This window comes from Bos javanicus, chromosome 7 (assembly GCF_032452875.1).
Source record: "Bos javanicus breed banteng chromosome 7, ARS-OSU_banteng_1.0, whole genome shotgun sequence".
NCBI classification, from domain to species: Eukaryota; Metazoa; Chordata; class Mammalia; order Artiodactyla; family Bovidae; genus Bos; species Bos javanicus.
In genome coordinates, this window is record NC_083874.1 from 37,612,606 (window position 1) to 37,636,795 (window position 24,190).

General features: G+C 52.9%; 1 protein-coding gene and 1 long non-coding RNA gene across 7 annotated transcripts; one reads left to right on the forward strand and one right to left on the reverse strand.

The window, feature by feature from the left end:
- Positions 1–6,331: 6,331 nt before the first annotated feature.
- RNF44 (ring finger protein 44) lies at positions 6,332–23,412 on the reverse strand. Of its 6 annotated transcripts, none has more exons than XM_061423017.1 (11): positions 23,174–23,412; positions 11,743–11,894; positions 11,347–11,536; positions 10,786–10,953; positions 10,207–10,383; positions 9,932–10,093; positions 9,725–9,849; positions 9,344–9,431; positions 9,134–9,255; positions 8,889–8,988; positions 6,332–8,697 (listed from the first exon to the last, which is right to left on the reverse strand). In XM_061423017.1, exons 2-11 carry the CDS (start codon positions 11,847–11,849, stop codon positions 8,635–8,637), a joined length of 1,302 nt encoding a protein of 433 aa, XP_061279001.1. In that variant the 5' UTR covers positions 11,850–11,894; positions 23,174–23,412; the 3' UTR covers positions 6,332–8,634. The 6 variants fall into 6 exon arrangements, with proteins under 6 accessions (XP_061279001.1, XP_061278999.1, XP_061279000.1 ...); XM_061423015.1 differs by lacking the exon at positions 23,174–23,412 and adding an exon at positions 17,376–17,596; XM_061423016.1 differs by lacking the exon at positions 23,174–23,412 and adding an exon at positions 16,578–16,858.
- Positions 17,949–18,980, forward strand: LOC133251052 (uncharacterized). Its single transcript, XR_009737503.1, has 2 exons — positions 17,949–18,036; positions 18,728–18,980. It is a non-coding gene; the product is annotated as an uncharacterized LOC133251052 (long non-coding RNA).
- Positions 23,413–24,190: the final 778 nt, after the last annotated feature.

The following is a 24,190-nucleotide window of genomic DNA, read 5'->3' on the forward strand; positions in this document are numbered from 1 at the left end:
CTAGTCTGCCTCCCTCACTCCTGCCAATTGGTTTCTGAAAACAGAGGTCATGTGGGAACATCCAGAGGCTTTCAGCTCCCCAGCCTGGAAGTCGGGGCCTCAACTCTGGGGCCCTGGTGGAACATCGTAATTTCATTTTTCTCTGTTCCTACATACAATCACACTTAAGTAACACACACAGATCTCTTGACTCTTTCACACCAGGCATTTGCCTGCCTAAAGTCAGACCAAGACAATTCACATTAGATAGAAAAGTTTTCAACAGCATGCTGTCAATTTTTTGAACTCCTCTGATTGCCAAGAAGGCAAGTACCTAGACTACATGATTCTAGTCTTCCAGAATCATAGGACTCTTGTTTAACTCTGGCTTCATTATCACCCAGGTCCTAGCAGGAGAGTAGATGAAAGTCATATTTGGCCTAGTATGCCTTTTTAGACACGCAGGACTGCACACACCTGGGTTTGCTCATGTAGTTCTTACTTTATGGTGTCTAAAGAGATCTGTAGTTGAAAAGTAACTTAGTCACTTCAGTTGTGTCTGACTCTTTGCAACCTTATGGACCGGTGTAGCCTGCCAGGTTCTTCTGTCTGTGGGATTCTTCAGGCAAGAATAATGGAGTGGGTTTCCATGCCCTCCTCCAGGGGGTCTTCCCAACCCAGGGATCAAACCCGGGTCTCGCACATCGCAGGCAGATTCTTTACCATCTGAGCCACCAGGGAAGCCCTTTAAAGAGGTCTGTAGTTAGCAAACAACAACAACAAACCCACTGTAGCTAATTTAAGGAAAAAACTGGTGTGTTGAAAGACTACAAGGTAGGTCCCAGAATGGAAAGCCAGACCTCAGAAAGGGTGGGGTCCAGGTCTCAGAATGGGTGGAGCACAGTTGTGGGATGGGGGTTGTCACACGTAGAAGGCACATTCAGATGTCAGGCCTTCCGCCTCTGGAGCATAACGCAATCAGATTGGGGTTTTTGTTTTTAGTTGCGCCCCATACAGCAGAGGCAGAGCCATTTCTTTTAAAATAGTGCAGAAAAGTGTAAAGAAAATAACCATCGTTCACATTCCTACCACTCAAAATAATTAACACTGATATTTTGGCATATCTGCTTCAGGTTTGTTTTTTCTTTCCTGTTTATACTTTGGTTAGAATCACCTAAAATGTTTATATATTTACTGCAAAGAAATCCTTTTATCCTCAAGAGATGTGGCTAGTTTCTGGCTGATCTGGGCCCTGGCACCAGCCTCTCCGGCGACCTGCTGCGGCCATGAGTCTGACCAGCCGGCCGTGAGCCTCTGCCGTTCAGATGGCTTTTCCAGCCTGCACTTCTCTCTCAGAAACTTCATCTGTGCTCGGAATAACGGTGGAGGATGATGGTGTGTCCCAGCTCGTCAGTGGAGGCCAGGGAGTGGACATCACCATACAAAAACTAATGTGAGAAAGAACGGTTAATTTCACTGTTGCTGGGACCACAAAAGGAGAGGGCAGGGCCTGTAGAAAATCATCTGGGCCCTGGGACTGGGGTTAACCTCCCGTGTCTTTTTCCTAACAGCAGCTCACTCATTTATTCACTTATTCAGTCATCCTCTCAGAAACCCTCACCAATGCCTCCTGTGTCCTTGCCCTTTCGTTAGGGTCCGGGAACATGGCGAATATGACGGTCCTTGGTCTGGTGAAGCAAAGTCACGGGCAACCAGCAGGACTTCTAACAGGTGAGACATTCGCATGGTGTGCAGTGGAAACCAGAGTGGAGTGTGGCCTGCTCTGGCTTGAGGTGTGGGGTCTGAGGAGGGGACATTCAAGCTGGGCTTTGGGAAGGGAGCATGCGTACCAGCAGTACCAGCAGGAGAGAATTTAAAGCCCCTGAGGCATCTTAGTGTGATTCAGGGGCCAAAGGGGCAGGGGGCGCATGGCAGCTCCTCTATCCAAGCCTCAGTCAGCCCCCAGTTGCCCCAGTGAGGAAGGTATAAACAGTTTTACAGTCAAGAACATAGAAGGATCGTGAGAGAAAAACGAGTGTGGTGGGTGCTCATTGGATGTGAGTGGTCCTCCAAGCAGAAAGAACAGCATACACAGCGAGGGGGTGAAAACAGGGCACGTTGGGAAAGAAACAAAACTCCTGTGGCTGCCAGCCCCCAAAGGACCCCTCCTAGGGACAAAAATCTTCTACTCCCGGTTCATCCAGGAAGTTTCTGGTGGCAGTGGGAGAGGGCTTGCCTGGAGCCTGGAAGAAGGGGAAGAAGAGACCAAAGAGGCCACCATTTGGGCTTTTCAGAAGTGTTTTCTCTGACTTCGGAGAATTTACAAGTAGAGACTACAAGGCCATCTTGATTCTCCCATTTTCTCCCCGGGCCTAGTCCTGGTCCTCTCTGAGCTTCAGTTCCTCCAAATAAAATCCAAAGATAATAAAAACCTCAACTCAGGGTGTGGAAGAACAAACAAACACTGTGGGAGCTGGCTCCTCTCCAACTTCTCTCTGCCCAAATTCATTCTTGCCTCTGGGCCTTTGTACATTCTGTTCCTTCCCTCCAGAATGCTTTTCTCCTGACTAGCAATGGCACCCCACTCCAGTACTTTTGCCTGGAGAATCCCATGGACAGAGGAGCCTGGTGGGCTGCAGTCCATGGGGTCGCTAGAGTTGGACACGACTGAGCGACTTCACTTTCACTTTTCACTTTCATGCATTGGAGAAGGAAATGGCAACCCACTCCAGTGTTCTTGCCTGGAGAATCCCAGGTACAGGGAAGCCTGGTGGGCTGCCGTCTATGGGGTCGCACAGAGTCGGACATGACTGAAGCGACTTAGCAGCAGCAGCAGCAGCTCCTTCCCAACACTTAGATCTCATTAATGTCAATATTGGTTGCCTCTTCTGAAAGCCCTGTATAGAGGTGCCCATTCTTTTTCATGGCCCTTGTTATATTTGAAATGGTGGTTTTCAGGGTTTTTTTATATTGTTTGTTTCTCCTGGAATGCCCGTTTCCTGGTAACAGGAACTTAGTTTCATTCACTGGAGTCTTCCCAAGGCCTAGAACAGTGTTTGGCTTGAGGCAGAAGTACTCTGCCAGTTTTGCTGAAGTGACAACTCAAGAACCCTACCAGGCCTTGAGGACTCAGGGGCAACTGAACTGCCTTTATAAAGAGTGTCTAGACTGTTACACCCTCTGTGCCCAGAGAAGAGCCCTGAAGGTTCTACATGTCAGCATACAGGCTGAGCTCAAAGGACACTTGAGCCTGAAAATGGTGAGAAAACATCCAGTCCTGGGGAGATCCACCCTCCTCCTTCCAAGGACACTTTGTAGTGTGTCACCGTTGAAAAGATGCTGCCAATTATACCAAGTGTTGGTGAAATAACTGCCAATTAATTCATTCCCCAAAATGGCCACCATGGGCCAGGCATTGTTGTAGTTGGTGGCAGGCAGAGCTTTTAATAGGAGGTAACCAGAATGACCACTTCAAGTGACAGAATTGCAGCCCAAGGATAATGTAATTTCACTCTGATTCATAATGTCAAATCTTTATCTAATTTCCCTTTAACTTTGAAATAAATATACATTTATAGAAGTTGCAAAAACATTACAAAAAGGTCTTACGTACATTTACTTTCCCTCAACAATAACATCTTGTATAAAACCAGAAAATTGACGTTGGTACCATCTACAGTGATTTTGGCTTATGGGTATCAAATTACTCCAGGAGTATTTGTTGAAAAAAATTACTCATTCAATGTTCAAAAATCGGTTGTATGCGTGCAGGTCTATTTCTGGATTCTTTTATTCTGTCCTATGGATCTATTTGGCTATCCCTCTCCTGATAAAATGTCTTGATTAATGTGTCTCTACAGGGAAGTCTTATAATCAGGAAGAGTGGTTCTTCTCATTTTATTCTTTTTAAAAATTGCCTTAGCTACTCTGGTTTCTTGACTTTTTCAATAAAATAAGCATGTCAGTACTTTAAAATAAGCATGTCAGTACTTTAAAATAAGCATGTCAGTACGTCAAAAAAAAAAAAAAAAAGAAAAGCTTTGCTGGACTTTAATGGGAATTGCATTAAACCTAGAGATCAATTTGGGAAGAAGTAACAATTTACTATGCTGAATCTTCCAATCCAAGAATACGACAGGTTTCTCTGTTTATATAGGTCTTTGCCTTGTTTCATCAGTGTTTTGTAGTTTTCAAGATACAAGTCTTATGTTTTGTTGGATTTATACATTTCATTTTTCTCTCAAATGATTGTAAATAATCAGATTTTTATTCTTGAGTTCCACATGTTCACTGCTAGTCTATGGAAATACAATTAATTTTTGTTTACTTATGTTATAGCCTGCCAAACCTGACTAACTCATTTAGTTCTACGTATTTGTAGATTCTTTGGAATTTTCTACATACATAGATCATCATCATATCATCTGCAAATAGTGTTAGTTTTATTACTTCCATTTCTGCATTCCTATTTCCTTTTTCTTGCCTTGTTGTGCTGGCTCAGACTTCCAGTATGATGTTGAATAGAAGTGATGAAAGCAGATATCCTTGCCTGTCCTGATCTCAGGATTGGTAAGCAAATAGTCTTTCACATCATAAAGGGTGATGTTAGCTATAGATTTTGTATAGATGACCTTGTAAAATTTTATCATTTAGAACGAATGTTGAATTTTGTCCAAAAAAAAATTTTTTTTTGCATGAATTGTTATTATCTGTGTTTTTTTCTCTCCTACAGGCTTTTTGAAATACTGAAATGGAGCTTGGAGACTTCCCCATCTGACAGTTCGCTCAGACTGGGAACTCAGCTTCTACACTGGTCTAGTTCACCATGCCCCAGTGTGCTCAAGAATGCAACCTGGACCTGCATGTGGCTAAAGAAGCCCAACACAAGAAATGCTGCCCAGAGTGTATATGCACTGCTATAGATTTACAACAGCATACATAGCCAAGGCTCAGAGTAGCCCTGTGATAAAAGCTGATTCTCAACATGGAATTTCCCGAACTTATTTTATGGCAATTTTTTATACAAACCCTATTATGTTTCATATGACTTTCTCTGAAACACTTAGGGAACCACTCAACTGAGTCTGTCCCCTCATCTGCAAACTAGTCAAAGGCTGAAAGACAAGTGCCCTGACCAAGGTCACAGATGGTGACGGCACAGACACAGCAGGTCTCCTGTCCCCAGCTGGACGCTCCTGCTCCCAACCATGCTGCTCTGACAATACTAACAAGTCACCAGGCAGCCCTGCAATACCACACACCATCATGGAGAGGAGGAACGTTCCACCTCACCAGTCTGGTCCCTTTGGTGGCTCTCAGGCCCTTCATCCCCACTGAGCTCGAGGATGAGCAGCTTAATTTTTGTAGGTTCAGTGGGACCCATGGGTGGGGATGTATGTAACGCAGCTGGGCCAGTCATGCTGTTCTAACTCCCTAATGGTAGCACAGGGTTCAGGAGTGGGTGTACAACCTGCTGGTTGAACAAGACTCCAGATCAGAAATTATTAGAATTACTAATAATTCTAATTAGAGAGAATTAGAAAAAAAAAAAAAAGTTTTTGCATGGAGATGATGCTAAATTAGGAGACACTGAACTAGAGCAAACTCTTTTGAGAGTCTGGAGAAAACTTTTGAGTCAATCCTAAAGAAAATCAGTCCTCAATATTCACTGGAAGGACTGATGCTGAAGCTGAAACTCCAATACTTTGGCCACCTGATGTGAAGAACTGACTCCTTGGAAAAGATTGATGCTGGGAAAGATTGAAGGCAGGAGGAGAAGGGGACGACAGAGGATGAGATGGTTGGATGACATCACCGACTCGAAGGACTTGAGTTTGAGCAAGCCCCGGGAGTTGGTGATGGACAGGGATGTCTAGCGTGCTGCAATCTGTGGGGTCGCAAAGAGTCAGACGCGACTAAGCGGCTGAACTAAACTAAGCTAGAGCTACCAGGAAGCACCATGCAGAACAGTTATAACATAAAGTGAGACCTTGGTTCCTTACAACAAGACCGAGTCGGATCTAGTCAGGCTGAAGCAAAACCTACCTCCAGAATGTAAATGACAAGACTAGTAAGTGCCCTCTTCCTCAAACTGGTGAGATGGAATCTTGTCAGTTGCCAACAGAATCCTACCTAGTTGGCCTGTGAAGCAGATTGGCTCAGAGTAAGTTATCACTGAACTGGACCCGCAGACCCCTCTCCATCAAGAGATCATTTTTTTTCCCTTAAGGTTCCAAAGCAAACAACAATCTTTTCTGCCCCTCTTATCTCGGGCCCCTACCCACTCTCAGACTGATGCCCCCCTGCCCTACTTCCCATTAAAACAGTAAGGACACAGGCAGCCAAGAGCAGCTTGGGCAATACTTGATATACATCATACATTTATTAGTGAATATCCCTCTGAAATCAGCAACAATATTAAAAAAAATAATGATTGCACTACTTGGTCAAGCAGAACTAGCAACTTTCATTTTAAAAAAAGTACAAATCTGTTAAAAATTTCAATCGGTATACACATATATAATACAACATACTAGTTATGTTAAATGCTACAAACCAATGTGAATCCAATGGAATGGAAAAAACCACACATTTAAGCTTTAAGAACCATTTTTTTTTTCTCTATATATTAGCATTTTCTCAAATACATACATGGGAAAAATGAGGTAACTGTAAAATGTGCAAGGAACAGGGCCCCCCCAAATTACATGTTTATATATATATATGTAATTATATATATATATATATAAGACCTTTCTAACACAGAACACAGGTGCTGGGCCCAGCCAGGGCTGGGGGATGGAGCCCACTGTCATGCCTAGGCCAGAAGTTGGTAAATAAAACAGTAAACAATGACAAGCCCCCACCACAGGAAATCATTGGTAACATGGCATCTATAGCAAGGTCGGCAAATCACAAACATCCTAAATAATTGTCTTATAAATCTTTTTTTTTTAAGTGATTTTTTTTTAATGTTGTTTCCCCCCCAATAGCTGCTCGCTGGAATCACTGCTGCAGCCGACACAATCCGTGAGCCTGTTTCCGCCTGCCCCAGGAACTGGAAAGGGTTCTGAAAACCTTTTTTGGGGGTGGGGAAGGGAGGGGGGTTGGAGAGCGTGGTTCTCTGTGTAAAACGTGGGGGTTTTCAACACTGCTATAAATATAGAAATGTCACCTGGAGTTATATACAGTAAGACTTTGGGTTCTCCACGGGGTGGGGCCAGGCTGATGGGGCCCCATGGCAGGCTGGGGGGTGGCGGGAAGCCAGGGCCGCTGCTGGAGAACGAGGGTGGTTGGAGCATCCCTGAGGCAGCAGGCGCCAGGGGCTGCCTGCTAGGATGTGCCGGCCCCACACGCGGTTCGTTCAGGGCAGCAACCCCAGCTGGGGGTGAGAAGAGAAGGAATGGGACCACGAGGGCGAGGGTGGGGAACTCAGCCAGACCCTATGGGGGCTCCTCCAGACCTTGGAGGGCAGGGCTCAAGCTGGGAGGGGGGCCCCTGGAAGTGGGTCCACACCCTCCCTGGACCCAGTCCTCCCGGGACTTCCTTGGAGGAGACACACCCAGGCAGGTGGGAGACAGGTCCTGGCTAGAGGGAGAAATGCCCTGAAAAGCATCCGGTCCCGGGAGGCTCTGGGGACGTGTGCAGTACAGTGCATGGCAGTTATCAGCTGAGCACAGGCCCCGCAACCCCACCCACGACCGCCAGCCACCCCAGCCCCAGCCGTGCACATGCATGCGGACCAGGCGGTGTAGCACGGACCATTCCCTGCCCCTGGGGCACTCGGTCCTGGTTGGTCCCTATACCCCCATTACACCAAAAGAAAAGGGACTGTTTAAAAATCCACACCCTCAGATCCTACACACGATGTGGGGCCAAATGATCAACAAAAACTGCTGCTCCTCACGTTCATGCAAAACGACAGAAAGGGGAGATCGGGCAAGGGTCTGGGCACCGTCACCGCCAGGGAGGGCAGCCACCAGCAAAACAGGAAGTCACTCTCCCTGGCCTGGCCCAGGCCCTCAGAGGGCCCATCTGCCCCAGCTCAGAGCCTGCCTCCCACCTGCTTGGGAGGCAGGCTCTGATGCTCCCCAGCCTGGGCTTGGGGCCGGAATGTTGTGCCTGGGCTGAGGGCCCTCTAGGGAGCCAGCCCCACCCTCACAGAGGCCTGGCTGCCTGAGTCTGCCTGGGGTCAAGGCAGAAGGACCCACTTGGGCTTCCTGCCACCATCTGTCCACGCCTGTCAGTGCCACCTGCACAGAGGGCATGCCACTTCAGTGCAAGAGACCAGGCGACCCTGGACAGCTCCCCCTTTGCCCATCTTGGGGCCAACGATCTCCACCGGCCACACTAGGGGAATGGACCCTGGCTCCCAGTGCTGGCAGGAAAAGGAGACAGACCCGAGGGCAAACAGGAGACACTGAGTTACGGGCGCTCAGGCTGCTCCTTGGTGGGCAGACGGGTGGGCAGACGGGGAAGGAGTCTTTGGAGCTTGGCAAATGCAGGGGCTTATTGCAGGGGCTTCTCTCGGGCTGACCCTGACACCAGCTCTGGAGAGGCAGGCAGGAACGGCAGGGCAGGCCGGGACCACGCCCTCCCTGGGCCCCCCGAGTTTCCAGAGCTTTGGGCAGGGTTCTCCGGGGTGGCTGTGGGGCCTCACTCAGCCTCCCTGGGCACCTCGGAAGCGTCGGCCCGGCAAATGGGACACGTCCGGTTGGCCTGGGGGAAGCAGCCACATGTCAAGACTCCGCTCTCGCCCAACCCCCATCCCATCTGAGGCTCTTCTGCTGCCGTGGGGACCTGGCTCCCTGTATGGAGCCAGAACTCCTGGATGCCGAAGAGGATGCAGAGGGAAGCCCTCCAGTCCCCCTCCTCCCTCCCCACACCTGGGAGCAGCATGGGAACCTTACCTTCAACCACTTGTCGACACACTTGGTGTGGAACTCGTGGTTGCAGGGGAGGACCCGGAGCAGCTGCCGCGCCTCGAAATCACTGAAGCAGACAACACACCTGGGAGGAGGCACAGCGCGTCACCCCCACACTGACGGCAGGGCAGACTCATGGCAGGGCGCAAAGCCCCACCCAGGAGATTAGAAACCTATCTGTGCTCAGAGAGGCTGGGGGAGGGGGCTGAAGAGGAGGCCCGGGCACTCACAGCGTCTGCTCCGACTGGTGACTGTCCGGGTGAAAGCGGTACGATGGAAGCTGCTCGATATCCGCTTTGGTGAGGCCACGGGGTTTGGCGTCTCCCAGCCGCTCGGCCAGATTCAGGAGAGCCTGGACGCGGGCAGGAGGGGAGAGTCAGCGGCGGCCAGGGCTGGAGGTCCCCCCGGCCCCCACTTCCCAGGACCGGGCTCCATGGGACCTCATAGTTCTCCATCTCCACGTCATCCACATCAAGATCCAGGCTGATGGTGGGCCCCATTGCTGTTGGTGACATCGGCAGCATCGAGCTAGTGGGAGACAAGCACATGGGCCCAGGGTCAAGGACAGTAGGCACAGAGAGCATTGCGGGGCTCCCCTGATTCCCACCATGAAACTAAGCCCAGAACTCTGCACTGTTCACACTAGGGACCCTACTGGGGAGCGTGAGTGTGCAGGTCTGGTCTAGTGGGGATGCTGGGGGGTGGGAGTGGGGGGGCTCGAGCAGCCCTGGGACCTCTGTGGGACCCTGTTTGGGTCTAACCACTAAAGGCCCCAGGAGAACACAGCCCCACAGCTCTGGAGCAGCTGTGCAGGTACTTACAGGAAGTAGGGCAGGAAGCTGGGGTAATACGGTGGTGGGGGAGGCGGCGGGGGCGGCGGGGGCAGCGGCTGTTGCAGGCGGTATCTCTGGGTGCTCAGTCTCCGAGGCATCACGTGGGAATATGGCTGCGAGAGGGGGGCCAGGGGCAGGTCAGCCACGGGCCTGTCTCCCCGGTCACCCTCGAGCCAGAGCAGGGGTGGCACTCACCACACCGAAGGACAGCTCGTGGTGCAGGGTGTCGTGGGGCAGGTAGTGCATGGGCACGGACGCCGACAGGGTCGGGCCTGGGGCCGAGGTGGAGTAGGTGAAGCTCCCCAGGGGGTGCTGATCCCCCCGGAGATCCACATCATTGTCGAGGCGCTGCAGGGGCTGCGGGGGGATGGCGGGGGAGGTGGGGTTTGGCAGTCAGTGACGAGGGGAGTCCCCTGGCCCCCACCCCGCCCACCATCCCCTGTAGCACCAGACCCCTCGCCGGGACTCACCATGCGTGGGTGCTGTGTCTGCAGGGACATAAACTGCCCAAGAGGCGCCATGTGAGCGGGCTGGGGGTGTGGGGCTGGCGGCGGGGGGTGTAGGATGTAGTGGTCACTGGAGATGAGATGAGGGTAGGCCTGATAGGGCACAGGGAGCTGCTGCATGGTACACGCCTGGATCAGCTGCTGAGAAAGGGGGCAGAGGCTGGAGAACACTTCTGGGCTCTGGGTCCGGTCTTAGGTTTGTGGGATCAGGGCCAGGGCCCATTCCACCCAGTGAGAAGCCCTCTGGACCATCTAGCCCTGGCCTAGGCCTCCCAGGCAGGACATCTTGCTCTGAAGGCCCACAGTGATGACTCCAAACCATACAGCAGGCCCTGCGATGCAGGGCCATCCCTGAGCTCTGCAATGCCCTTCCACTGGACATGAATACACGTACACTCTTCTGGACAAGGCTGTGGCCTGGAGCCCAGAGGACTCTGACAGCCTGGGTAAGGGCCGTTAAGTGCAGCTCAGTTTTGCTACAGGCCCAAGCCTGAGGCCTTTAGCTAGAGACAGACCAGGAAGCCCGGGTGGGCGCTCACTCACCGGGGGCGGGAGGCAGCAGAGCGGGTAGTGCTGCCCGCTGAACATCACGGAGCATGCTGGGAGCTGCTGAGCGCTGCAGCCAGGGATGTGCTGGCCTGCAGGCAAGGGGAAGCCTTGGGTGGTCACCGTGGTGACTGTGTAGGACAGAGGGACAGGTCCCTGGTGCACCTGCAGAAGAGAGACCCAGAACTGTGGGGAGGCCACTCGGCAGCCCCTGAGGTGAGAAAGTCCCGCCAGGCCAGCTCTCTTCCCTTCTCTAGCTGGGGCCTACCCACTGTAGACCTGGCTGCTACCTCCTGCCCCAAGCCCCTGAGAGTCCTCTGGGAACCCAGGAGGGGCTCTCTAGCTCTATCAACTCATCCACCGTGTGGCCCCAGGGAAGGTCCTTCCCTTCTCTGGGCTTCAATGCACCAACCTGTACACCAGGGCTAAAGATGCCTCCCTGAACGGAGCAATGAGTTCAGCAAGGTGAAGTCAGGGTATTGCTCCTCTGCTCCTTGGACCGACTTGCCAGAGGCCAGGGCGGCAAGGCAGAGTGCAGGGGTGGGGAGTTCTGCCTACCTGCTCGTGGAGATCAACCATGAACGGGCTCTGCTGGGAGGCTGGGTGCAGCATTCGGGGGCTCCCGCCGGCAGGAGCCGAGGCTCGGCGCTCCTCTACGGGGAGGTGTGCTGGTCGGGGCGGCAGCTGCTGGGAGGGGAAGCGCTCATCCTGGGCCGGCAGGCTGGCCAGGGGGCCCTCGTGGCTGGGGCTGCACCACAGAGAGGAGGCCCCAGTAGCACTGACGGGGGCTGCTCATTCACAGAGCATGGAAGAAGCCAAAGGTCCACTACCCACTGGGTAAGGAAGACAGCTCAGGGCCCTGGGCCCACCGCCCCCGGCCCCTGTGCCAGCCCAGGCTGACAGCCCCCATGCCAGTGGCTCCAGGATCCATGGGACTGGGAAGTTCCGTCCTACCTTCCCCAGAGCTGGCCCAGGCTGCTGCTGGGTCCTGCAGGGAATCGCCGCTGACCCCCAGGAGCAGAGGGTGCCCACCTAGTCACTGCCAGAGCCCATGGTTGCATCAGGGGTGGCAGAGGGCTGGAGGGGCTGCGCCAGGGCACACGACCCTAGGAGGCAAACCGACAAAGGGACTAAGGCACAGAAAGTTCAGTCCCTTGCTCCATAAGCGGTCAGGGAAGGAGCATCAAACTTCTGCACCCTGGTTCCAGAAGCCCACTGATGCCGCCCACCATGCCCCTGTGCTCTCCTGGCAGCACCGTGCTCTGGCACTGGGGTTCAGGGCCGACAGACCAGAGAGAGCCTTGGCCTGCAGGGAGTCCAGAGGGCTGGCTAACATGCTTCCAGGCCAGGTGGCTCTGGTGTAAGGCTCCCTCCGGGTGGGTCTCCAGGGAACCCTGTCGTGGTGCAAGGGTCTACAAATATGTCCTACAGGTAGTGGGGTTCCTGAGGGGACTCCAGCTTCCTCCCTTCCACCTGCTTGGCTCAAGAAGGACTACACTCCTTCCACTACTAACATGTGAGAGGTTCTGACTTGGTTCCTGCCCTTGGGGGTTCTCAGTCCGAGACAAGTCAGGAGTCATCCCTCAGTATCCATGGGGTACTGGTTCTAGGACTCCCATGATACCAAAATCTGAGAATGCTTAAATCCCTTATGCAAAATGCTGTAATATTCACATATAACCTATACACATCCTCCCCTAGACTTCCTACCATTTCTAGATTACTTATGACACCTAATACAATGTAAATGCTGGGTAAATATGATGTAAATGCTACCTAAAGGGCAAATTCAAGTTTCGCTTTTTGCAACTTGATGGATTCCCCCCCCCCAGTATTTTCTATCCAATGTTGGTTACATCTATGGATGTGAACGCATGGATAAAGAGAGTAGACTGTATAGTTTCTTTCCATAATCTGTTACCACAGTGCCCACCCAAGTGAGACTTCACCTACTCTTAAGAGTAGGTGTCAGCTCCATTTTGCAGAACAGAAAACTGAGGCTCAGAGACAGGAAAGGACTTGCTCAAGGTGCCACAGGAAGTGTCAAAGCGGGGAGGTGGGCTGACTACAAGCCTCTGGCTGTACCCTGCTGCCAACAAGAAAGGGTCCAGGCCAAGAATTTTGGCAAGACGCAATGAAGCGATAAAGGAAGTCAACCTCTGATGGACTGGTGGGCCTGGCTGCATGCCTCTGGGGCAGGAGGAAGGGGTTGGAGGGGGTTGTACAAACCTGACCTAACACAGCCCGCAAGCGGGAGGTAGGGCTTGCTGAGAAAAAAGAGGAAGCAAAAACCTAAACCTAAGGGAGGAAGCTGAGTGGGAACGAGGCGGTGCAGGAGCTGGGGTCCGGGTGGGGCAAGTTGCGGGGGGCGGGGGCGGGAGGGGCATTAACTCCAGAGGTTGGAATGAGGCCCTGGCAGGGAAAGTTCTGGAATCTGTCAGGCCCTGCAAAGCTAAAGGGCACGTCTAGCAGGACCAGCCCTTGGCTGTTCCTACTGCAGGGACCCCGCCTCCACAGAACGCAACTCCTATGCTTCCTCCACACACAGCCTCAAGTGCTGCCTCTGTGCTCACAGAGGAGTGTGTGTACTGTCCCCTCGACTCCTTGTTCCTCTCCTCTGCACTGGGCTTTATGTGCGTGGGCCCTAACTTTCACAATGAGCCTGAAAGGGGGGACTCTTCTCTACCTGCTAAGACAGCACAGGGCCCAAGGCCACGGAAGAGCTGGAATTCACGCTCTTCCCAGCCAGCACTTGGCAGAGGGGTGGACAAGGCCCAGTAGATTGATCCAGCACAGGGCAGGCCGGATGTGGTAAATGCACCCAGGAGAGCTGATAACACAGGTCTATGTAATCAGTCTGGCAGCAGTGAAGTTAGTGCCAATGATTAAAAATTGGGAGATTACATAAAAATCTGGCCTTTCAGAGTGAGTGAGTGTGACTGTGTGTGTGTGTGTGGTGAAGCAGAAAATCTGGTCCCTCATTCCTGCTTGACTCCCTCACTCTGAGCATGAGCTTTCTCTCCAGGCCATCCCAGACCCATTCCCCGTCTGCCCACCACAGGTGACTGGGGTTGTAACCCCCTTGTAGGCCAAGTGCACATCCTAACACGTATGTGTACACACACGCACACAGCCTCGATTCCTGCTTATGATCCAGCCAAGCAAACACAGACCAAGAGGGACTCAGAGGAAACCCCCAAATAACTGAAACACAAACTCCTGACCCACCCTAGACATTTTGGATCAGAATCTTAAGAAGGTTGGGGAACAAGAGTGCCTAGAATTCCACCAAATTCCCCAGCAGTTTCTATAGCACAGGCAGTGCTTAAGAACCTCTGTTCTAACTGACCTCGGAGATCCTGAGATACCTCAGTCCTGCTGATGGGGAGTTATTAACAAGAACTACAATACTTTCCATGTGCCATCCCAGTTAAGTCCTCATAGAAACCCTCAGAAGTAGGGACACTGTGGAGGAGATCTCACTGAGAGAAATGAGATCCAAGGCCAGTCAGCTAGAGTTGAGTGCCCAGGGACATAGCAGTGGCCTCAACTGCTCCTCTTATGCTATGCTGTCTTGTTGAAGGCTGGGCAATGTGAAGGCTCAGGGGTGAAGAACCACAGAGGCCCAGGCCCATGGGATTCTGCTCTGGCCAGCCTCTTCAAAAACTCCCACAGCACAGGAAAGGGAAGTGGCAAGGAGCTGGGAAATCCAACCCTCTAGCTGTAGCCAATGGTGCCAAAGGTGACAGTGTCAACCCTTGCATTTTATTAACAACGGCACCCACTCCAGTGCTCTCGCCTGGGAAATCCCATGGACGGAGGGGCCTGGTGGGCTGCAGTCCATGGGGTCGCGAAGAGTCGGACACGACTGAGCGACTTCACTTTCACTTTTCACTTTCACACATTGGAGAAGGAAATGGCAACCCACTCCAGTGTTCTTGCCTGGAGAATCCCAGGGACGGGGGAGCCTGATGGGCTGCCATCTACGGGGTCGCACAGAGTTGGACATGACTGAAGTGACTTAGCAGCAGCAGCAGCCCTGATCTCGGGCCAGTATTGGTTGAGGACTGGGCACTTTGCTTCCTCTCTCTGAGCCACAGCTTATTCATCTGTAAAATGGGATCAGGCCAATAATCACCTCCCAGGGGACTGGTAAGGACTCCCCAAACTCCACTGCAGTGATTTGTAAAGCTCAGGTATCAGCTGAGCTTTACACTATCAGAGAGTCAGACAGGCTCCCTCAGGGAATACCCCAGCTATCAAGGAGGGGGCCCTGGTTCTTGACTGGGAACAGGGATGGCCCAGGGGGAACTCACCCACTTGACAGTTGAGCAAACTGGGACCCAAGGAAGGAAGTAACTTACTCCAGACTATAAAGCCAAAGCGGGTCAGACTTAGTCCTGGCTGGTCACCTAGGCCCAGGCTTCTTCAACCCTGACTTGCATTACCATCAGTACCCTCAAGAATTACCTAATGCCAAATCTCTACTGCGGGCCCTAAAGGAGATCAGAAGAGCTTTCTCTTTCAGGCATCCTGACAAGCCCTATTGTGGAAAGAAGTGAGGCCCAAAGTTGGAGCCAGCAACTTGCTCAAGGTCAAACAGCAAAACCACCACCTAGTTAGCTCTGCCTTTTACCACTCATCCTTTGGGCTGGGCTCTTAATAAGGTCTCTGAAAAAGAGCCCTGAGGGTCCCATCCCTAAATCCAATCTTGCCCAGAAGCAGGGAATGCATCTTGCATCCATCTCCTCCCCCAGGCACTTTCAGTGCCCCAAGCAGCTATCCTCATCCTGGTAGAGGGAGACCCTAACATATAATTTGGGCCTGGCGGCTCAGGAATAGGGGCTGTTTTGCAGATGATAAGCCAAGTGAGGCCCTGAGGACAGGAGCAGACTGAGGTAGGCTGAGAAGCACCCCTCCCTACTCCCTCCCACCAGCCCCCCAAAAGAGGCATGCTGGGCCCAGCACTGCCTGGAAGACAAGCAAAGCTACCCAACTGTGGTGTCTGGTGGCAGCTGAGGGCAGGACCACCAGGGTCTGAGTTAAGTAAGAGTCGTGCGCCAGCCCAGACTCCCTAGGTGACCTTGGTCAAGGAAATCTTCCCTTCTGAGACTCAGTTGCCACAACTGTAAAATGGGGGTGGAAATCTCTCCTTCCCAGAGCTCCCAAATAAAACCACAATAAGCAAGACGCAAGAAACCAGGTGGTCACATTATAGGGGAAGGAAACCAGTGTCCCTAAAGGGCAAGCCCCTCCTCATGTAGGCTAGGCGGAGGTAGAGGGGTTCGGGGAGCTTCCTCAACCAACCCTCCCCGGGAAAGGGGACAGGCGTGGGGGAGGGGGCATGGTACGGATACTCGCCCAGAGCGGGGCCTCCCTCACCCCCTTCTCACTCCTTTGTGCTGTGCTCAGAGGAACATCGGGGACGAGAGGCCAGATTGCGGCGTCGGGGCCAGAGCGCTGTGACTTTAAGAGCCGAGGATCCCGGACCATGTGCTCGGCGTGAGACAAAAGCAACAACAAAGGAAGTGGCGGCGGCAGGGGGAGGGGGCGGCTCCTTCCTCTCCAACCGCAGCGCTTAGCCTCTGAAGGAGACTCGGCCTGGCCTCGGTGGGCGCTGGGGGTGGGGAGGGGTCCCGGATTCTAGAGGCCTCGCCGTCCCCACTCCGGACTGCCCGTGATTAACTCCTGCAGAGCCAGCTAGATCACAATACCCAGTCCCAGGGGAAGGAGGGCAGGAGTTCTAGGGATGCAGAAATCGGGAGTTGGGGGCTCAGACCCCGACTCACCTTCGGCCACACCGTGACTCCTTTGTTCCCGATCTAGAACGGCCAAGCTGGGCAGGGGGCGGAGGTGGGGGTGGGAGTATGCTGCCTGGACCCTTTAAGAGCCCCCGCCCTGCGGAACAATGTGCTCCCTTCCCCACCCCCTAGTCCGGGGGCTGTCCAGATCCTTCCGGGGCCCTCTCTCTTTGTTGTCCGTCCGCCGACCGTCTGCCTCGCGAGGCCCACGCGTGGCCAGCTCAGGCCCTTGGGAAGCAGGAGGCAGTGCAGGACGCGGCCGGGTTTGCGCAGCTGCCTGCGGCTGGCCCTTTAAGAACTGTCCGCGGCGGCAGCGGAATGTAACAAACCCCACATTTGATTCACAACATTCGAAGCGGCGGGGTCGCGCGCCGGGCGGGAGGGGGACTCGCGGGGGCGCGCCGGGAGGTTCCGGCAAACAGTAGCCGGCAGCTGCCCGCAAGGGCCCCGCCCCTTGTCAAGAGCTCCTCCCCTCGGGGGTGACAAGAGCCAATCACCCGCCGGGGCTCGGCACGTGATTATGGGTCGCCATCTTGAGGGCAGATTTTTTTTTTTTTTAAACCTCCTTCTCGTCCCCACCTCCTCACTTAAAGTGACCGCAGCCATCACAAGCAAGGGGCGGGGCCACATGGCCTGACCTAAAGATGGAAGACCCTCTACGTGGGTAAGACAAATTGGCTGCAACTCTAACTTGCTATGCAAACTCGCGAATCACTCATGCTTCTGAGGTTCTGTTTCCCTGCCCGAGAAACGGGTCCTGCCGGGAGAGCCGCAGCCCGGACTTACTGTGTCATGGTTCCCTCCTCGGGCGCGGGCGGCGCCTGGGACACTGAAGTGCAATGAACCAGACCTTCGACGGGGCAAGAGCGTCCCTTAAGCCAGCCTGAGTGGTTAGGAAGGCTCTAACAGCCCTGGGCCGGCAACCTATCCGGAGATGACGTCAGCCCCGAGAGCTACTGCGCCGCGATGACATCATGGCCCAGCCGCTCCGCATCTCCATGTTTATACTGCGCGGTGACTTTAAATAGTTGGGCGGGCCTGGCTTGCTCAACGAACCAATAAAGGGCAATTCATGCAAATAAGCTAATAACGCTTACTGGGAAGGGGGATTGGCCCGGCGCGCGCTGACGTCACAAACATATTTAACCGCCCCGCCCCTAGCGTGGCCAGGGAAAGGGGCGGGGAACAATTTGAAGCTAGAGTAGGAGGCGTGAAAAGGAAGTGTTAATCCCTCGGTCCTGGCCGATTCTTTGCAAGCCGCTAGACTGTAGCCTATTAGTCTCCTCGGTCCATGGAATTCTCCAGGCCACCTGCGCTCTAATTGCTCTAGGCGAGGCGTAGGAGAGCTCCTTGCCTAGGTGGATAGTTTAACTAAACCCAATGAAGTCTTTAGTTTTCTACAATATTCCTATGAGACGGATTACTACAACCTACCCATTTTACAAAGGTAAAGAACATCAAGAGGGGCGTCATTAACACCAGGTCACACTGCTGAGGTGAAGCTTGAATCCAAGACAAAGCCTAGCTTCCTTCCCTTTTGCCTCCATGTCTGCCTGGGGACATTATACAAAATGGGGTATTACCTCCATATCGATGGGGGAAAAAAAAGAGAATAATATTTAAAATATTCAAGAGCTGAGAACAGGCCTAATATAAATAATCCATAACTAGACTCCTCTAGATGGAGCTGCACTGACACAGGGCTACCTCCGAATCAGCCCTACACGAGATACCAGCACGAATGTTAAAACATCTGCTAAGCCTGTGTAGTGGGGCTGTTGGGCGTGTGCCTGTGTGTGATTTTCTCTGCTTCTTTGGTATATTTCATAATCCCAAATTTCAAAACTGAAAGATACTGAACTGAGGGTAACAGTATCAATGTTTTTTAAAATAGGATATATTCAGTATCAGAATAGAATATTTTTGGAAGGATATACAGGAGACTGAATAACTGCCCTCATGGAGAACTGAAGGACAGCACTGGGCCAGGAGGACAAATTTTTAATTCGATATGCTTTTGTATATTTGCTGTTAAAAAACAACCCTATACCGTATAACCTACTGAAAATTCTAGAGAAAATTACTGCAAAACAGTATGTCTTAAGGATTTCCAGTCATTAAAACTTGTGTTCCTTTAGAGGCATCCAATAGAAACAACCCTGAAGGAAGTTTGGGGAACAGACATGCCTATCCAAGTAATGTTTAGAGCAGCAACAATCTGACACCATACTGTGGATGTGCAGCCAATAACACAAAAACTGAAAATGGTATCCAGGGGCTATTTGCAGACCTGTAGGGACCAGAGATCAAATTCAGGAGGCATGCTACAGATGTTACCTGGAATGCCAAACTCTCTCCATCACAATTAAACTATGCGTGCATGAGAATAAATGGGGATGCCTTTCTCTAACCATCTCCTTTACTGCCACTCTCCCTCCCCCTAAATCCCTTCCAACCTCTTATTTTTCTCACTCCGTAAAAGCAATCAGAAAATCTGTCCTACACTCGAAGTGCGTACACAGACCAACCCCTGCTTGCCTGTGTAGGGGTAGAACCTGCAATGGCTCCCTAATGCCTAGCTTTGAGGGCTGTGCTTAACAAGACGAGCTTCCTGCACCAAACTTTTCAGGCTCACTTCTCCCCATCCTCTCTCCCACAGCTACCTGACTGTGCTCCCTCTGGCCTTCCCTGCCTCTCTCTTCCTTTCTACCAATCCATTCCTCTGCTCTGCCGCTTGAAGCTTGGCTCCCATCTCACCTCTTACAGGAAGCTGTGAAGTCTCTAGCTTGTGCTGAACTTCCCTATCTTTGAATTCAGGCCTATATGCACCCTGCCCTTCACTTCACGCCATTTGATTTGCACACAGCCCTGTCATGATCACTTCATGTCTCACTCAGTAATCTCCTCCTTGCCTGAGAGGATTCAGCATTTTTAAGTGCACTGACATTCAGCCTTCACTGAGACACCACAGGGGTAATCGCTTTTCACAGGTGAGGATCTGAGGCTCAAGGAAGGGAAGCGACTTGCATGAGGCCACAGTGTGGGAATCCTTACCAGGCTCAGATGGTAAGAATCTGCCTGCAATGCAGGAGTGAGTGAGTGAGTGAAGTCACTCAGTCATGTCCGACTCTTTGCGACTCCATGGACTGTAGACTAACCAGGTTCCTCTGTCCATGGGATTTTCCAGGCAAGAATACTGGAGTGGATTGCCATGGAGAACCAGGTTCAATCCCTGGATTGGGAAGATCCCCTGGAGAAGGGAATGGCTACCCACTCCACTACTCTTGTCTGTAGAATTCCATGGACAGAGACAGACTACAGTCCATGGGGTTGAAAAGAGTTGGACACAACTGAGTGACTAACACTCTGGGATTCCCTCATAGCTCAGTTGGTAAAGAATCTGCCTGCAATGCAGGAGACCTGGGTTTGATCCCTGGGTCAGGAAGATGCCCTGGAGAAGAAAATGGCAACCCACTGCAGTATTCTTGCCTGGAGAATCCCAGGGACAGAGGAGCCTGGCAGGCTCCAGTCCATGGGGTTGCAAGAGTCGGACACCACCCCACACAGGAAGTGACTCCAGTTACTACTCCATAATCCACTTACTCCTTTGAAGAAACCAGCACTCTGATTGTCCCATTCTCTCTGCCTAAAGTGTCCTCAACATCCCCTACTCACCTCTGGCCAAACTCTGCTCAACCTTAGGGGCTCAGCTCAAAGGCTGCCTGCTCGGAGCCTCTCCTGACCTGTCTCCCGGTTTCTACAATACGCAGCATGCCTATTATCACACCGCATCAGGGCAGCAGAAGGCATCTCATGGGGCTGCTCCTTCTACCCCCAGCAGGGCCTGGCTCACACTGGACGGTGGATGTCCAAGAAAGGAGCTCAGGGTTGCTCTTCTTTGCCCCTGATGCTTCAGGGCCAGGAAATCTTCGTCCTGCTTTATCTCACATGTGACCGTCCGGTTTATGTCCCTGAGACACCCTCAGCAAATCCCCACAGCCCTCAAGTTTCCCGCTGCAGGACCAGAGGCCAATAACACGTCTCCCACTCCCCTTGACCCAGTTCCCAGAAGTGTGGCCCAAGGAGCTCCAGAAATGACCGATGGGGGTGGCTCACTCTTGGCCAAGCACCTCCCATGAAGTTCTGTGGAGAAACTGGAGTTCTGGCCAATAACACGTCCACCCTAACCCTAACCTGAAAAACTTTCCTGGGCACATGCAAAATCTACTCTGGAGCAAGCGGGAAGGAAGCTCAATTTTACCCAATTTCCCAGGGAAGATAGGAATCTGGACTTTCCTCTCATTGATGAGTCTTCGCTTTGGAACCCCAGTGTGAGACCGTGGCCTATATACCTACTGTGTGCCTCACCCTCATCACCCCACCCTGCCCCCGCCCTTCTGAAGGCAGGTTCTGTTACTTTCATCTTACAGATGAAGAAAATGGCTCAGGAAATGACTCCCCTTGACCCAGTTCCCAGAAGTGTGGCCCAAGGAGCTCTAGAAATGACCGATGGGGGTGGCTCACTCTTGGCCAAGCACCTCCCATGAAGTTCTGTGGAGAAATCAGGGTTCTGGAGTCTCCTGCATATGATCTGGGTAAATCCTACCCTGATCATCTCACTGGTCATCCCGGTGACCTAAGAGCTAGGTATCAGTGTGTGCTCCACTTTACAGATGAGGAAGTTTGGGCAAAAGAGGACATGACTCACCCACCATCACATAGCCATCAAGGGGCAAACACGGGGTCACATTTTAAGCTAACATTAAGTTTGGTTCACGCAATGCAAATGCCAACACAGGGTCTCCAAGTGTCCAATAATCAAAAGCACAGATGTCCTTGGGGAAAAAGCCTCTCCAGATCACAGACTAGAAGAATGGCAGAGAGGGATTTGAAGCCTGGTCCCTTGAATGCAAAGTACTGGATACTACCTACATTCCAGCTTCCACCCCAGGACTCTGTAGGAGATGGATTCTGCTGAGGCCTCCCCTATTCCACCTGCCTACCTAAAAGCCTGGATAGCTGGCTGCCTCCTTCCCTCCATCAGGTGTCAGAAAGAACCCCACTCCTTTTTTCTAAGACCCCTCAAGCCCTCCTCCAGATGCAGGGCCCAGCAGCCTTCCCAAGTGAAGCTGGCAGAACACAGAGATTGAGGGACGGTCCAGGAGCACACAGCACAGCCTGATAAAGCCAGCTCAGGACACAGACCTCCCAGCTACTCCAGAGCATCAGACTTGAGCCTCACACTCTAGGGTAGGGGTTGATAGGTCCCACTCTGCCAAGTCCTTGCTGCTTAGGGCAGGCTTGAACACACCTGAGCCCCAAACTTTGGTTGCCCTTAAAAGCAGAGGCCATTTAAGCATATGGGGGAGGGTGGCCTGTCTACAAAGGTGTTCCCAGGTCTGGGTTCAAGGCTGCAGCACTCTGGCCCCAGCTCTGAGTCTTGGTCAGTGATGTGGCCTCTCTCTTCCTCATTCTCACTTCTGTAAAACCAGGATGATAACAGTAGTGACAAATGACATTTCCTGAGCACTTAGTGTGTGCAGCACTGCTGTTCATCTCCTACAGGCTACTGAGAGGGCAGGCAGACACTGATGGTTAAGTGCAATGCCTCAGAAGCCAACCACCTAGATATGAGAAAGCTGCCACCTCTACGAGGCTCACAGTTTGTCCAGTGAAAATAGGGGTGACTGTGAGTCAACAGTGGCTTCCACTGTGTGCTCATCTTCCACAGTACTGGAAGATACCGTGCGCTTGAAGGTGTGAGCTTTGTGGGTAGGGCAATGGGAGGGGATCCCCTTTCTGACTCCCTCCCTGCTATAGCTGTCACCGTGGAACCCATAGAGTCTGCAAAGGAAGGAGCGAGTATGGGTCACCACAGCATCCAGAGATGAAAATCGGGGGCTGCAAGAATGTGGAAGCCTGGCAGCTCACGGGAGATGAGTCCAGCTGAATTCCCCATTTTCCCTCCAACAAGGCCAGCTTCCTACACCCACATCGTCTTTCTCACCCCGGACCCATCTCGATTCGGGCTTCATAGCCCTCAGGCAACAGAATATGTGACCTTGGGCAAGACACAGACCCTCTGGTGCCCCCGCGCCTTCCTTTACCCTCAAAGCAGTACCCACGCCGCTGGCGTACAGTGGTCTGTTCTTCCGACCCGAGGCAGCCCCAGGGCAAGGTTCGGGTCGCCCTGGATCCCCAGCAGCTGGGACAAGGAGCGCTGGTAAAGTGTTTGGGACAGCCCTAAGGAGGCCAAAGCACTGCAGCTCTGTCCCGGACTCCTGGGCTCCAGCTCTAGCCGGGACTCGCCAGGGGTTGCGATTGGAGCATGCGTGGAGCGCAGGGCACTCTGGGACTTGTAGTTCCCAGGGGCTCCCCGTACTGGAACACTAGACAGCGGGAGGAGCGGCTCTGGCCCAGAGTCCCAGGACAGCAAGCTCCCGCCCAGCGGACGCAGCCCAGCGGACTCTGGCCTCGCTGGAGGTCCCTGCGCTACACTGCCAGCCCACTGCCGCCCCCTATCGCTCCATCCTCGTTGGCCCTGCGCCTAGGGCGCACGGAGCAGGGTCCAGGCCGTGCGTTACCTGGGGCCGCGGCGGGGCTCTAACCCCACCGGGCGGCCGGCGCGTTGCTCCCGCTGCAGCCCGGGGTCCTGGTCCCGCTGCGGCCCGAGCGCCGCCTGCCGCGGTTCCCCCTTTGGCTCCACGCAGTGGAACGATCCACAGACCTCTTCACCCGGGCGCGCGCGCGCGCGCGCGGGGTCTACAGCAGCAACGTAGCTTCACCCTCACTCCCGCGCACGTATGGAACTACCTGGACTGCACCAAGCGCGCGGGAGCGGAGGGTGGAAGGAGGCGGAGCGTGTCTCGGCCACGCCCACTCAGTGTCCGGCCGCAAAGGGCGCGCAAGGGCGAGGCTTACAGGGTCTGGCACCCTAGGCGACCCCTTTGCTACCTGTGTGACCTTGGATGAGTGACTAAATAGGAAAGATAATACGAGCCTGTGGCCGTTCAAAGACCCTTTGCTTTGCGGAGAGTTTGTTCCCCTCACTCAGCTTCGGAATTTGTGTGTGTGTGTGTGTGTGTGTGTGTGTGTGTGTGCGCGCGCGCGCGCGCTAGAGAGAGAGAGAGAGAGCGGGCAAGAAGGTGTCAAGGATCTACATACAAAGAGCAAAGACTCTGAGGTCAGCAGATCTTGGTTCCTCTCTGTGGGTCATTCTCTGAGCTTCAGTTTCCTCTTCTGTGAAATGGGAATGATGATAACCTTCTTCGGGATGTAGGGAGACTAGTGACAAGAGAATGCTTCTGTCCATTGCTACAGCCAGCCTAGACCAAAGTGAGAATACCTGCTCAGGCCTGGGATGCAGAGGGCATCCCCGCAGACTGCATCCTAGGGGGTAATTAGCCGGCTAGGACTACAACTCCCATCGTGCCCCGCTCCATCAGGGTCGTGCTGGGAGCTGTAGTCCCTGCAGACCTTACTCTCACAGGCTGCCCTCTTTCCCCAGCCCAGGACTTGGCACACTCTGCCGAGGGAGGGCCCGCAGCCTCGAGGCCACCTTATTTTTTAAAGCTTACTTTTGTTGAGTTCTATCTAGTGTG

Coding starts and splice junctions, on each gene's coding strand:
- RNF44 (XM_061423017.1), bottom strand. CDS start 11,849: ATGCAACCATGGGCTCTGGCAGTGACTAGGTGGGCACCCTCTGCTCCT. Junction 11,537..11,742: donor CTGGGCCAGCTCTGGGGAAG/GTAGGACGGAAC, acceptor TCTGTGGTGCAG/CCCCAGCCACGAGGGCCCCC. Junction 10,384..10,785: donor TCTGCTGCCTCCCGCCCCCG/GTGAGTGAGCGC, acceptor CCCCTTTCTCAG/CAGCTGATCCAGGCGTGTAC.